Genomic DNA, 16,822 nt, shown 5'->3' with positions numbered 1-16,822 from the left:
TGATCTATACGGCAATGACATTTATGTTATTAAAATGATATTCATACATACTAACATTATATATCATACAAATAAACAACAGACCATTCCATAAATTATCATGGTTTTTCATGGAGGGAAGAACAGATAGGAAAAGAAAGTGAGATAAAAAGAAAGAAACGAGTTAATAAATGAATGAATAAACAAACAAGCAAACAGCCCCCCCCCACCACACACACAGAGGAGGGGACCTTATGGGAACCAACAGGGCTGGTGTGCTGTGAAATGAGAATTGGATGCAGCTGGGATAAAAAATCCCACAAAACAATTAAAAAATATGCATATAATAAATTATTTATAGTTTATTTTTTATCCTTTTTCCCGCTGATATTATTAACTATGACTCTAGATTAATATTCTAAACTTGGACATCTGCTCTCAATAACCCTCTATAAACCAGCAGCAGTAGGAAAAACTCAGCTGAGCTGCTTATCTGCCCTGGCTTTCTAAATAGCAAACAAACCCTGCAAGTGATTTCCAGGAGTCCAATACATTGTCCCCAACAGTTATATATTGTAAAATTGTAAAATATTTTAAAATGTAGTTTTGAAAAATAATAAAATCCATCTTCATCTATACGAGGTATCTAAAATAGTCAAACTCATAGAAGCAAAGAATAGAATGGTGGTTGCCAGGGCCTGGGGGAGGGGGAAATGGGGAATTTCTTATTAACTTGTATAAAAGTTCAGTTATACAGGACAAATAAGCTTTAGATATCTGATAAATAACATTGTGCTTTTAATTAACAATACTGTATCGTACACTTAAAAACCTACGAAGAGGTTTTTAAGTTTCAATGTTAAAAGCACTAAACAGAATTTTAAAAAGAAAAAAAGAAGAATGTAGGGTGAATGAAAGGAAGGGGAGGTAGAGAGTTCTAGGGAGAAGATCTCCCCCAACAATGGTGGCTGGAGGTTGCAAGGGCAGTAGAGAGCAGTATCCTGCTTGCTTATATTATCCAGGGAAGATGGCATTACCTAAAAGAAAAATTTCTGTACGGTGCCATTAGAAAACTTGACCTTAGATTTGGTGGCTCAACCTAGGCAGAATTACTCTCGTGAAAATTTGGTCACAGTTTAAAGGAGCCACCCACTGCCAAGGAAGCATGCAGGCTTGGACACTGCTCTCAATGCGGTGTGGGTCAAGGTACAGAGGCCCAACCCCCAGTGTTCTAGAATGTGTAAGAGCCTCACTGGGAATTTCCCCAGTGCTCGTGGGGCAGGCAACGTCAAAAAATTGAAGTGTTTCAACTTCTCACCAGTAGGTGAAGAGAAGATTGGAACTGACTACATTTGATTTACAGAAAAAGTCGTACGTTTCTTACACTCCAGTATAGGTGTTGCAAATTCATGCTTTTTAAACAGAGTTAAGGTAAATAGGGGAATATATCCATGATTTGTGGGTCCAATTTGAAGAAGATTATCGTGATAGGATTCTGTTTCTAATCACTCTGACCATTAAAATAATCTATTATTCCAGTTCAATATTTCCTGGAAGGATTGGTACAGATACCAAAGTCACTCTATGGCTACAGTTTATGGTGTTTAGAATTAGATATGTTACTTGAAACAGGCCACAACAGAATGTGGCTGAATAAGGCAGGAAAGGGGTTATGCATAGATTAGTAAAATTTTATTGACCCCCCCGAAAATAATATAACATGTGGAGATATCCAATGATAGGTTTGTGATGCTATCATCTCATTTAAAATAGGGTGCAGTTCATAAATTTATAAACTTTTCTCAGTTTAATTTCCCTATTTATTTTGTTACAATACTCAGAATGGATGTTTTCTATTGACTTTCTAATTAAATGGCATGAACAGATTAATGTCATCAAATCTGAAGGATATCATGACTAGCTAACAGTAACAGATTAATCCAAAATGCACTTATGATTATATACAGAGATACAGAGTTGGGTTAAATGGACGTAGGAAGCTAGGGAAAATGACACAATTGTGCATGAGAAATGCTTGTCTTAACTGGTGCCTCCTCTACTTGCAGTATCCCTAGCGAACCAACAAGGATTTTAACTTTAATTATGTTCTTAACCTTTTTTGATACTCATGTGTTCTGTACTATTCCCTTTATAAAGTTATTTAAATGTATCCCACTACTCAGACAATGGATTTTAACATAAAATATCATCAATTTATACCAGGAAAAGTGTTTCTTAATAAATACAGGAAACGTTTGAACCAGTGGCAAAATCATCATCGTCATCATCTTCCTCTCCACTGAGCATATATACAGAAGATACAAATTCCACTTCATAACATTATTTGACAGACAAAATGCGCAGAGCTTTGCTTTGACTTCTGAGTTGTAACTTTAAATCATGTGCAAAATTGGACAAAAAGGAAACTATGTTTTGAAAAGTAAAGTTATAAAAAGAAATCTCCCAATCAAAATTTAAGAGCAAAAAATTCCAATATACTATTCTAGAGTATAAGAAAATACATTTTTTTTTTACAAAGAAGGAGAGTTTTTAAAAAAATCATAACCTAAGTACTCATCACTAGAAATATTACAACATGGTCAATTTCTGTACATAAAAATGTTGTTTTTATATTTTGCTTATTTTGAGCCAAAGACACTATATAATTATTATGAATGGTACAATCAAAACTAAAAGAGTGAACTTTAAATACATAAATTATTTCATCATTTGAAGAGTTAAAGGATAGAAATAAAACAGAGAAGTCATTTCAAACAATAAAAAATCAATAACCATTTTATCACCCTAAGAGAAACTTCACAAAAATAAAATGAATTATGTGTTAAGTTACTTCATAAGAAGTGCCAGTATTCTATTAACATCACAAAGAAGAACTAGCAAATAATTCACTTTGGCTGGATGGATGTTCAACACATAACAAATGTTATTTGATGGTAGAATTCTATTCAAAAAGTTCTCACAGTAAACAGAATGTAATTTCAATCTATATATATAATATAGTATATACAACATATTACAATTATTCATTTTTCCATTAATAAACCAGAGTTGTTTAAGAAGACACCTTAACAGCAATATCTGTCAAATAATAGAGAAAAAACTCAGCTATTTTCCCTCCAGCTCTTTAAAATTCACGTAATGATCTCCTCTAATTCAGAAGCAAACATGATTAACAATCACAAAAAATAATGGTAACATATTTTAGATGAATTACACAAAACGTTCAGATGTATACCATCTAATTATAAGAAGTCTTTTTGATTAAAATGAATAAAATTAGATCTATTTCACTTATGTTAATCGTACCAACATGGGACTTCCTTGTTGTTTTTTTACGAAGTTATTTTGACCACTTTTTCTCATTTTATCTTTACAGCACTTCAGTAAAATAGATAGGGTATTCCTGCTTTCTTCTCTCTCACTCACATCCTCACTCAGTGCCAGCCATGCTGGCCTCCCTGCGGTCTTATTATTCCTGGCACACACCAGGCAGGCTCTTGCTCTGGGCCTGTGCCCTTTTCATTCCTCTGCCTATAATACCAATAACTCCAAGCTCACTCCTTCCTCTCCTTGGGGGCTTTCCTCATTTTTTGCCTTCTTGGCGAGGCCTTCCCTGACATCCCATCTAAAATTTCAACCCTACCTTCCTATTTGGCATATCCACCCTCCTTGTTATCTTTTTCTCCTTAGCACTTATTACCACTTATTATGTGATACTTACAAGTAGGTTTTACTTTCTGTCTCACCTACTGAAATGTATGGTCCATGTTTTCTTCATTCATATTCCACAGGACCAAGAGAGGTTGCTCTATAGACCATGTATTTACAAACACACACATGCGCACGCGCGCGTGCGCTAGAACTTAGATATCTCAAGCACCATACCTGACAGTGACGGGGATCTAGTAAAAACTAGAGAGTAAAAGAAAACAAAAGTAGCCTAAGAGGAAAAAAAAGCAAATTCATTTTCTTCCACCACTCTCAGTGTAACTTAGTATATATATGAAAAACGTGTAGTCTGATATGAAAATCTGCATTCCCACAGAATATTCTTTCTGCTCCAGCCTCGTCACTACATCTGGAACATGGCTGTACTCCGTCACTATAAATAAGTAAAATATGAACTATGTAAAAAATTAACCAATGAAAGAGATAAAAGTCTAAAAAGATCTGTTTCAGTTCCTGGAGAGTTCTTTGCCCTCAGGAGCTTACAGTCTGTTCTTAGACATTACCTGAAAGTTAACTGGAATTCTCTGGGAGGGGAGGAGGCATATCTGTAACCCACACTTAGTTATGGTACTGGTTCTGACAGAAGCCTGCAGAATCAACCAATGTATTCTGCATTTCTATATTTCTCTTACTGAAACTAGAAGAAAATACACATTGTCAAAAAAGTTATTAAATAATGGGTTTTCTTTCCGTAAATATATCTTTCTCCTAGTTCTTCAGGTTTATTTTATATTTTTGTTCATTCAGACCCTGACCAAACTTTTCCTCCACAGTCAACATCCTCTATCCACTGCCCTTCTAGGCTGTAACCACCGTGAAAGCAAGGTGGAATTATAGAATGATAGAATTCTAGGATATACCTGTAGAGTAGTTACTGAAGAAACGTTTTGACCCATTTGCATTCTTTATTATTTCCCATATTCCTGATATTCTCACCTCTACTCCTTCCTAAAACCTTCTTTCTGAACTCCCTTTTTATCACCTCCATCTACCTTGTCAGTATATTACTGCTGCATACCAAGAGGTTCTTACAGTTCCACAGTAAGCACCTCCGTGTTCTCCCCCAATAAGAAACAATATCTCATGCAGGGATGAATTCAAGTACTGTAAGGCCTGAAGCTTATGCAATTTTAAGAAAAAAGAGAAAATTATGAATACAAAATTGATACATGTGAATATTTATTAAAAGGACAAAATAAATCACAACAAATTACAGAAGTTAAAAAGCTGACAAATGCCACAAACATCACATATGTTTTTTAACTTCCTGGAGCCTTGGAAGGGACATGTACAGGTGAGGAAGGAGCCCTGAGACGTAAGGGTCATGATTTATCCATTCTGATTTCATTCCTTTCATTCTATGTAATTAGTCTCACATTCTTAATTCTAGGGCTCACATTTCCATCTTATGTAACATACATGACTTATTATAGCACACATACTACTGTTTTGCTTCCTCTTTCCACACCTTAGACTGTATGATTCTTCTCAAGGTTCAATCTCTCTGCATCTCTTCAACAGATAAAGTGTCTCAAAAGTATGCATTACAGAAGGGTCTTGTGGAGGGCCCCTTTCACTTAATGCTGAACACCCAGTGAGTTTCTGTGATTTGTCAACAGCCATAAAAAGGAGTTGATGAGAAAGATCAGTCCACACACTGGGTGCCAGACACCTGTCATCTGACACCTACACCACGATTCTATTCACTAACAAGATATGCTTTCAGTGACTTACAGACCATGAGAGTTACATAAGCAGATATTCATTGTATGTATGTCCATAGACTTTAATCAGACATGAGATTAACAAATTGTTGATAAGAAGAAAAACTTAGAAGCCTTTTTATAAGACTAGCCAAAAGTATGGTTTTACGGTTAGAAGGTGATATATTTACATGGGACATGACTTAACCACTTCAGGTTTTAAATTTTTAAAAAATTTATTCAGGCCTAATAAATACCTAAAATGATATTCCATTATAGCAGAATACCTCTAGCAGATCAATGCTCCCTTACAGGAAGCCTGAACTTTGTGAGATTAACTGTCATCTATGAAAATAATTTCGTCTATCCTTAACAAAGTAGTTTCTTTAGTCTAGATCTTCATAGTTAACTAAGCATGAAAAATACATCAACTTCTTTCATACTCACAGTTAACCCCATGAGATAGGTCTTCAAACCTCCTAACTGAAACATCAACCTATCCAGATGAGATAAAAGGAGACTCAAAGGACATAAACAACTTGCCTAACATCATGAGGATGACATTAATTCAGAGTCTTCTGACTTCAAATCTGTGCTTTTTCCATTAGGAATATTCCAAATCCCTGCAGTTCAGAGCTCAGACCTGACCATGGTCAATTATCTACGCATGTTCAGAGAGAGGGGACGGAATTCAAGCTGAAGTAGCACATACTATTATTATCATCAAAGATCTCCAAAGTAAGTACCATCTTTTCACTACTTCTGTGAAATACTATATCAAACACCATATTAAATGTTTCTGACACATTATTTGTAAACCTGATAACAATTGTGCAGCCACTATTATTATCCCGATTTCCCAAATGAGAACACCAAAGTACTAAAAGTTAAACAACTTATCCAGGCAAAAAGTACCAGAGCTCAATCTAAATCCTGATGTGTCTGACTCTAAAAACATTCTCTTTGTATAATGAAGACCTTGAAGCACTGGCTGTTTGAAGATTTTTTTACAGCTATTAAAGACAGTTCAGCATCCTTGCTTCCAAAACAACTCCAAGTTCATACACACCAAAATGTAGCCTGTTATGGCATACTGATTAGAAAAATCCAGAAATTTAAAAACAGAAACTACTGTTAATCATTAATCAGTATCACTTGAACATACATATATATTTCAAACTATACCACTCTTATTGATAAAAGCAATCAAATTAGGATATGGAGTATTATACATACTAAAAAGTGTGTAAAAAAAAGGGCAAATATTTCATTTTCTTGATGTCCCTATCGGAAATACTGACTCAAACATAATTTTCTCTGATTAATTTCAAAATAAATGGATAAAGAAGAGGAACATCTTTCTTTGTCCTGGCAATACAGCTAATCATTAATATGTAAGTATGATATCACTGTATCTTAAAAATAGTATATTACAACCTACCAGTCCAGGTACCCACAATTTATATTCTTTCTTTCCAGAAGATAGTTTCCTAAATATTTTTTAGAAAAATCCTTGTATCAACAAGAAATATGATCTTGTGCCATGTGTACCTGACACACTATCTTGCAGGAATTCTGAGAAATGTCATGCTAATGACCAATCCGTACCTGGTAATCCCCCTGGCACAAGAATAAGGAAGCTCACTCATCTGTGTGGTGTGTTTCCTGGTCTCCAGCTTTGATCACTGCCATGCCATCTGCAACATATGCCAAAAAAGCATAAGCAGAAGTAGAGGCTTTCTTGCCTCGGAACATTATCCTTTAAGTCACACAGGAGTGTGTCCTCTACTGGAATTAGCTCTTCTACCATAGTTCTTCAGGACAGGGAATTCCAGAGGTGAACTTCTAAAATCAAACCCACCATGCCAAAATCACCTAACCTCACCTCCACTCCAATCACTGATTCTCAAATATAAATTCAACAACATTTGCTTGCCCGAAACCCTGTCAGTTCATCTTTAAGAGGTGCTAACTAGCCGAATCAATATCCCCTACACCGAGACAACTAGAAACTGAGAATTTGGAAATATCCATGAACTAGAATTTATGCCACAGGTACATTTCCTCACAGAATAGCATATAGACAAACTAAGATAAACTAATTTCTTTACAGGCCTACCTACTGGCCTGGGAGAAGGTAATTTTCCACATAGCTCTGGCTAAATCCTTAAGCAAACATTGTATATCATTGGTTTTAACTTTTTGCTCTCCTAGTCTATGTTCCTATATTGATTCATTAAGAAGCTTCTTGAAGCTACATTCAGAGCTTAACACTATATTCCTATCTTAGCTCCAAACAGCATTCATTGTCCAAACAAATATGATTTTATTATCAATAATAAAGACACAATTTATCTTCAAAATACTTCAACTAAATTGATTTTCAGCTGGAAAAACCTAACAATATAAACAAATATCTGTTTTTGGTTCAATGGCTAAAACGTGTTTAGTTCTTATGGACTCACTGTTCTCTTATGAAAACTGTTGAAATATGCAAGGTATCATGCAGGTAATATATTTCACAATTATGATACACAATATTAGGGGGAAAATCATTTGGAGAATAAGTTCAGAAGTCCAGCGATTAAATAAACCTTAGAACCAATGATATGCACATAAAGGATTAGGTTTGGCCCATTATACTTCCTAAACAAACTTTTATTTTATTTATATTTTCTACTCTTCCTTTTCTGGAGCTATAAAATTGTTGTAAGTTGATATAAAATGATGCAACTTGTTAATAAGTCTAACAATTGCTATGTGTTAATTTTTTTTAATGTCCTAATGTATTTTATTGTATTGATTCAAAATACAATGATTAAATCTCTAAGAAGAACAAAGGTCCAGCATTGTGAACCCATGGAAGACTCAAATAGATAAGACACAATATAAAAATTTTTTTTTCTAAATTAACCTATACCTTCAATATAATCACTACCAATTTTCAACAGAGATTTTCCTGAAAACTGACAAGCCGGTTCTAGAATGTATATGCAAGACCAAAGGTCAAGAATTGTCCCAAGAGGATTTTGAATAACAACAGTATGGTAGATTACCTACCATATGTCAGGACTTAAAGTCATCATAATTACAACAGTGTGACACTGATGTATGGATAGACAAATAGACAAGCTAGAACAAACATCTCATAAAAGACCCACACATGTACAAAAAAATCAATATATGACAGATGGGGCACTGTAGATCAGCGGGAGCAACGATACACTCTTCAATAAATGGCGCACCGGCAACTGATTATCCATACTGATGGGGGAGAAAACTAAAGTTTCTAGTCAGAGCACGATAGACTAAAAAGAACTTAATTCTGTGTCTATAAGGACATTATATAAAGAGTACGATTTCACAATTTTTAGAAGGAAATATAGGCTAATATTTGAAGACTTCAGGGCAAGGAGAATTTCCTAAATAATACAGAACATTTATAAAACTTAATAGGAAAAAATAAGCCAACTATGTTAAAATTTCAACTTAAAAAAAAAAAGACACTAAAAAAACAAGCCACGTACTGGGAAAAGATATTTACAGCCTACATACTTGACAAACGATTATAACCAGAATACATAAAGATTCTCTAAAATTCAATTTAAGAGACATAAACAATCCAAATAAAGAATAAGCAAAAGAACAAGCAAATCACAGATGAGGAAAACCCAAGTGCCAACAAGATTAGTAACATATTATCATACTCAACATGACTGAAGGTAAGGTGAACGAAGAAAACAATGGCCTATCATTTCACATTATATTTGAAAAAGAAAATGTTGAGAAAGAGGAATAAGGATATAAAGGTATAAGAACACTAATTTACTACGGATGAATGTAAAAATAGCGTAACACTTTGGAGTGCAACTTGGAAAAATCAACTACTGTTGAAGAAACCACACAACGTTCTCCTATATTATTTAATAAGATAGTCACTATAACCCAGGAATTGAACTTCTTCTAAATTTTTTTACACTTTTATTATAGAAGAAACTTCTGTACATGTGCAAAAGGAGACTAATTCAAAAAATTAATTACAGCATTGTTGGAAATAGTAAAAAAACTCATATATAACCGAAATAACCAGAGAATGTTTAAATTAAACTGTAGTAGAGACATACAGTAATAGAATTCTGCCCTGAAGTGAAAATAAATAACCAGAATGACATGTGTGTACATGTAGCTATTTTAGATAAACCATTTTAGATAAAACTCATAAACTCTGGAACTAAAAAAAGTGGCAGAAATACATGTACAGTAAACTATCATTTATATAAAATTTCATAAACAAGCAAAATGAATCCTTATAAAATTTATGAATACATACATAAAACTATAAAGAAAAGCAAGTGAAGGGTAATCTCAAATTAAGTCTAGTGGTTTATTTTGGGCGAGTAAGAGAGGTTTGGGAGAGGAGAGGTGACTACAGGAGGCTTTAATTGGTTTATAGGTACTTATCTCTCCTAAAAATATGAAACAAATAGGCAAGATGTTAAGACTTAAAACAATATGGTGAGTACATGGTTGTTTGCCATATTATGCTCTACAGCTTTTTTGTACACTCAAACACTTGTAATGAAAATTACAGGTCAGTGCCCAATTAACTGTTAAACTGCATACATCAAACCATGAATGCTGAGACGCTCCCCCTGCCCCACTTCCATCGGGGAAGGCAGAACAGAAGGTGTGTGATGTGGAGCTGCGCATCCCAATAGATGAAAAATCTTATAAGGCAAATGTTTTTGTTTTTGTTTTGCGGTACGCGGGCCTCTCACTGCTGTGGCATCTCCCGTTGTGGAGCACAGGCTCCGGACGCGCAGGCTCAGCGGCCATGGCTCACGGGCCCAGCCGCTCCGCGGCATGTGGGATCTTCCCGGACCGGGGCACGAACCCGCGTCCCCTGCATCGGCAGGCGGACTCTCAACCACTGCGCCACCAGGGAAGCCCTCAAGGCAAATCTTTTAAGGCAGTTTTCCTGATTGTGGAGGAGGCCCAGACTAAGGAAAATCACATCCACTTTCAACGAATTAGCAAACATCAAACGCTGACTTCCTGTGTTTACCGTGTAACGGAGAAATGCAACCACTGAGTTGCTTCAGTAAAATTTTCCAAGACTGAGAGCAAAACTCACTCACCATTTAAGTGCAAATGAATCAGGTGGAGACGTGTCAGGCAGCAAACATTTCCATGTAGGACTTGCTATTTTGAGTTTAGATTTTAATTTATAATTTAAAACTCATCTGTTTTGTGCCCTTTACCCTCTCTCCACCAGACAGCCAACACAAAGATTGGGAGATTCTGGACTGGTGAAGAACCCAGTAGACACCTGTAGATTCTGGGTTGTACTGGCAAAAACAGGATCTAAATATTGAGTCAAGATAGCATCGTTACCCCAATAAAGATGTTTAAAAAAAAAAAAAAAAAAAAGATAGCATCGTGAGTCTCACAGAAATACTACCAAGAGTTGTAATAAAGATTTATGTTTTAAGAGAAAATAAAGTAAATCTGGAAATCATAAATAACAAACTATATGTGTGAGTTATGTAACAACTGCACTCTAATAATCAGAGGATCTATAGTCATAGAGAGGCCTGGCTTAGCAATTGGCAATACTTTGGGAGAATTAATAAATAATACAATTAATAAAAGTAAAATCTTAAGTCACATGCACACAGCTTTTAATGATTTCCCACTTTACCCAATGAAACAAACTGCAAAACTATTATTTCCAAAAAAGATGATGACTTTAATGGCAGTCTCTGAGTTTATAAAATCACAGATGTAATTTTAGGTGCATTTCAGTTTCCTTTCTTGAATGAGTTTGTATTATATCTATTATTAATTTAGGTGCATGAACTTAAAAATGGTCACATAAGCTGCCAAATGCAAAGAGCATCACTTCATCACAGAGTGCTTCACTGAAATTGTACATAAAAATCATCCTGATTTGTAGCATTTGCTGATTTTCATGGTGTAAGGACAAGGAAGGGGATGAAATTTTATCTTTAAATTATTCGAGTATCTTTGTCAACTATATCAGGCAAAGTTACTGTTGCAAATTTTATCTTAAAATAAAAATAGCATATTCATTTCTTTCTGAAGTATGCTATCAGAAAGCAATCATATCACTCCCATGCTTACAAACAGGCCTCAATTCCTGTATCTTAACTAGACTGCAATACCAACAGAGTAGTATTAGGCATGACAGGATCATGGTCATAGAAAATTCACAGAGACCCAGTGTTTGCTCATAATGGTTATTTCTTGATTCATATAGACTTTTCCTTCATTTAGCTATGTGGCTAAACCTCCAATTTTCTCTGTTGTATGAATACCATTAGAATATTTTTAATAATATGCTTTCAGTTATATATGTGGTGATGTCCTGGTAAACTGGCATTCTGAAAATCAACAGGCAAATAAATGGACAAAAAAGGCCTGATTCGTAGCATTTGCCTGTTTTCATGTTGTAAATACTGTCACCATGGCCAATTCAAGCTAACAATGTGATGGTACTGAGTGTGAAGTTGGGAAGAGATATTCAAAACATCTCTTAGTGAGTTGGGCAAGCTGCTTCCAGCAGAACACTGTGATGAATAAATACTGGCTCAAATTTGTGTTTACTCGAATTGTCTATCAAAATATCTAGGGATTTTTTTTAGTAGGTTCCAATATATTTAATTTAAGACAATGACAGGGAATAATCTTAACATAATTGAGTTTCAAACAATAACAGGCAACATTTTATTAAACGATGAAACGACAGAAAAATGCTTTCTAAATAACATTTAATTTAGGATAAAAACAGAAGGATAGACTGAGGCTGCTTTATGATAAATATATTCATGGTAAGCAATCTAACTGAAAACTTGTAAACTATATCTGTGTTAGGTTTTGGAAAATGCAAATGACCACATCGTCTAATTAATGACTGAAAATTATCATTGTGTATCTTGAGAATCAAGCTGTAACCTTTTACTGAAAGAAACATCATTTTATGGCCCATAAGACACATCTGTAAAGTTCATTACTTTAAAATACTTTATGATGTAATGAGGTGAATAGAATAGTACCTAGCACAGGAGTTGGCAATTTTTTTTCTCGAAAGGGTCAGAGAGAATATATATATTTTAGGCTTTGTAGACCATACAGTCTCTGTTGTGAATGCAGTTCTGCTATTGTAGTGGGAAAACACCCATGTTCAATATGTAAATTAATAATCCTGGCTGTGTTCTAATGAAACAATGTTTACAGAAACAGGCAGCAGATGGATTTGGCTTGTGGGTCATCCATAGTTTGCTGACCTGACTTTACCATGTACTGAATCATGTGATGTTTTTATGGCTCTGATTTCAATATAATTTTTCCTGGTGTTTATGAAACACTAATCCTTTTAATCAATGTGTTTTTTAAAAATATAATGTTGCCCCAGTCAGTAAAAAATCTTGACTAATTACTGTTTCTTAAACAAGATATTCCCATAGCAATCCAACTGCCAAAAAGGACAATGCAACTGAAAATAAAATGAATATAGCTGTGGACATATCCTCCTTTATATTACTCTACCAAAATATCATAATTAACCAAAAGAAGAGTTTTACCTAGACAGTAAAGAAGCGAAAACTTTCATATCAAATTAAGATATATTTAATATGAGCACATTCATTTTAATTTACTCTGAAATCCTTATTCTTACCTTCTACAAGTTTCCCTGTCTGTTCTGCACTTCCCCCAGGAAGAATGTTGGCGATATAAGCTCCAATTTCTCCGCTATGTCCAGGGATTTCTTTACCACCCACAATTCTAATTCCTAATCCATTACCTGTATTGAAAAATTAGCAAATTATTAGCAATAAGTTAAGAAACAACAGTTATCACAAGTTATAAGGTGCACAAAAAATGGGTTCTAGTATGTAGAAGTTAACTACAATATGAATATTGGAACTGGATACCAATATCAAAAGAACAATATTCTGATTTCAATAATAGTTGATAGGAAAGAGAACTTTCTGAGATCTTGGTCGGATCCATAATGATTAATTTGATATTAAAAAATAATTTTTATTTTAGCCATATTCAGTAATATAATAAGGCTCTGTCCATTTTGATCAGATATTTTATAAAAATTTTGTAAGAGGATGTTCCCAGTATAAGAAATTCCACAGCATATAATTCATTTATGAAATCAAGGAGCATTTAACTTACAAAAAGATGCTAACGGCTATCATAAATTGAGAAGACACAATCTAAACATATAAATGACTGCAATTGATAAAGTGAAAACACGATCATAACTCATGAATTATTATTATTTTTTTTTTTGCGGTACACGGGCCTCTCACTGTTGTGGCCTCTCCCATTGCGGAGCACAGGCTCCAGACGCGCAGGCTCAGCAGCCATGGCTCACGGGCCCAGCCGCTCCACGTAAGGTGGGATCCTCCCGGACGGGGGCACGAACCCGTGTCCCCTGCATCGGCAGGCGGACTCTCAACCACTGCACCACCAGGGAAGCCCATAACTTATGAATTATTATTCACATTTCAGCCTTAACTCATAAACTAATACTGTTTATGCATTAATATGGCACTTAGTACAGGGACAATAAAAGCATTCTTGATTGATGAGCAACTGAGTAAACTGTTCCTTATTCCACAGAACAGATTTTTCTGTAATTAGCCACATGGAGGAAAGATGGAGAATGATTATTGTGAGAAATCTAACTGAGACAGAAATAAACTGTTGATATTTTATCTTTTTAAAGAAATAATCTAAAAATTAGCTAGTGTTTACAGCACCAGATATATTTTTGTTACAAATGTCAAGATTTTAAAATGAAAGCACTAAAAGAAAGCAGAATTCTCCTTCACTGAAGACACAATTATCTCTTTAAAATAAACTTCATTCCATTCAGTGATTGAAGTGCCATTTTCAACTCTTTCAAAATCTCCAAAATTAAAAGCCAGCTCTCTTCCAAATCCTGTTCCCTTCCTACTTAACTCTGCAAAAACCAACCCTGTAGTCAGCATCAACACAGTCCAAACATTCAACAAGTAGTAGTGGAATTATGGAACCCTTCTTCATTTATCTAGTAGGGATATATTTTGGTAAAATACTGTTTCTTATTTCTAGGTGATGTGATACTTCCAAATGAATTTTGTCTTTCCTTTTCTCCCTCCCCGCCTCCTTCCCTTCCATCTTTCCATCCTTGTTTTTCCCCTCTTTTCTCCCTCTGTTTCCCTAGTACCCCCACCTCCATCCTTACCCCCCAGACCTACTTTTACAATAGAGCAAGTGCTCTGAAAAATGATTTAGCCTCAAAACAAAAACAAAAACAAAACAAATTAACTGTGTTCTTCTACAATGGGTTGTCAAGGGTCAGAGTTAAGTAAGATACTAGCTCTCTCTGGCCCCACTTGTGGAGCTTTTCTGTCACAAGTTTCTTGGTTCAGTGTTACTGTTCTTTGTAGAGATTAATTGATGATACAAGCTGAACATAACTGGATGAATGAAGACTATCATCTACTATATGATTTTTAGTCTCAACTAAGCCTGGATAGAGACAGTTGATTTCTTAGACATTAGCCTTTAAAGATTCACCAGGACTGATTCTACAGTAAGACATCAGATAGATACTAATAAAGGGTAGAAGATGAAGAAAAGTTATTAGCCACTCTTCATTCAATTAGGTTAGCCTAGTTTTTTTCTTTTTTTAGCGTATTAAGACATTTTAGAAATTACAAAATGAGGACTTAAAAATAGCTGGTCATATTTAAAGGGTTATTCTATGGAATTTATCCAAAAAAATAAAACTAGATTCTTAATCTAAGGTTTGGTTTCACTTTCCATGGTTGAATCACTCACAAGTTGTAGTTCATCACTTATTAAAGACCTCATAAAACCCACACAGATACTGAATTTCTAAGTAGTCAGTATAACCATATCAATTTTAAGACATGGTCAGTCTGAGATCCCAAAAAATGATTCATGAGATTTCCTTAGTGTAAAGCCACAGTTTCAAGACCTTGCCTTATATCAAAGTCTATCATAATTTATGCTAGACTATAGTGGAGTATATACAGTGCTTGTGGCATGGGTCCTACTTCTTTCTTTTTTTAATTTTTAAATTTTACTTATTTTATTTATTTGGTTTTGCCAGGTCTTAGTTGCGGCAGGCGGGCTCCTTAGTTGTGGCTTGCCAGCTCCTTAGTTGTGGCACATGGGCTCCTTAGTTGCAGCAGGTGGGCTTCTTAGTTGCAGCTCAACAGCTCCTTAGTTGTGGCTTGCCAGCTTCTTCGTTGCAGCTAGTAGGCTCCTTAGTTGCGGCTCACCAGCTCCTTAGTTGTGGCATGCGAACTCTTAGTTGCGTCATTCACGTGAGATCTAGTTCTCTGAGCAGGGCTTGAACCCTGGCCCCCTGCATCGGGAGCGCAGAGTCTTAACCACTGCGCCACCAGGGAAGTCCCACTTATTTCTTTTTAAGCTTAAAAATTAGAATATAAATGTAGCTCATAAAAATAATTTCAGCAGTATATAATATATGGTGCAGCCATATGCTTAGAATCTACAAAGAGAATTGTTATACCTTGTAAAGGTATAGCTAAAAAGTAGAACTTCAAAATCTATTAACGTGACTATTTTTAAAAATTTGATTATAGTTTCATTCTGTAGATGACATTGTCTTGAGGATTAAGTAGCTGGGTCCTTCATGTCATTTGATTTTTAGTGACCGAGTACATTCTAAAACTCTGTAGTAAAGGATGTGTGATAGGAAATTACAATCATACCTATCTTAATAAAGTAGCATAACACAATAATTATTTAATTTTGTAAGATACAGTTTCATGCTAGTGAATTCAAAACTTTCTAAATATACTTTATAAGCTTCAGTGTCTTTGGTAAAATGGGAGTAATATATAGCCATGAAAATACTATGAGAAATGATATTTGATATACAGTTGACCATTGAACAACATGGGGATTAGGGGTGCTGACCCTCTGTGCAGATGAAAATCCTCATATAACTTATAGCAGTCTTCCGTAGACAAGGTTCGTCTGTATACTCGGTTCCATATCCCTGGATTCAACCAACCATGGATTGGGTAGTACTGCAGTATTTACTATTGAAAAAATCTGCATATAAGTGGACCTCTGCAGTTCAAACTCTTGTTGTTCAAGGGTCAACTGCATATAGAAACTACTCAGGCATACAGTAAATTTTCAAAAATTACTTTTCCTCTTGTTGATGTTGCTATGGTGGCTCCCACTGTTTTTCATGTATACAATAAAGTAGCATAGAAATATTAAAAATCTGTGAAAGAAAAAGCAAGGTAGAAAATAACAACCCAGGAAAGATAACACTTTTTGTTCATTTTACAATAGTTGCTTGT

The 16,822-nt window shown here is 35.0% G+C and overlaps 1 protein-coding gene across 1 annotated transcript in view; it reads right to left on the bottom strand.

The window, feature by feature from the left end:
* The window catches only part of PCLO (piccolo presynaptic cytomatrix protein), a 357,985-nt gene that overhangs the window by 93,133 nt on the left and 248,030 nt on the right, over positions 1 to 16,822 (bottom strand). The window contains exon 10 of the mRNA XM_024738453.1: positions 13,132 to 13,257. Coding sequence (XP_024594221.1) covers positions 13,132 to 13,257 — 126 coding nt within the window. The remainder of the gene's footprint in view (positions 1 to 13,131; positions 13,258 to 16,822) is intronic.

The sequence above is a fragment of the Neophocaena asiaeorientalis genome, unplaced genomic scaffold, assembly GCF_003031525.2.
Source record: "Neophocaena asiaeorientalis asiaeorientalis breed wild unplaced genomic scaffold, Neophocaena_asiaeorientalis_V1.1 scaffold89, whole genome shotgun sequence".
Taxonomy (NCBI): domain Eukaryota; kingdom Metazoa; phylum Chordata; class Mammalia; order Artiodactyla; family Phocoenidae; genus Neophocaena; species Neophocaena asiaeorientalis.
The sequence above is the reverse complement of the archived record's forward strand: the minus strand, read 5'-3'. Positions and strand labels throughout refer to the sequence as shown.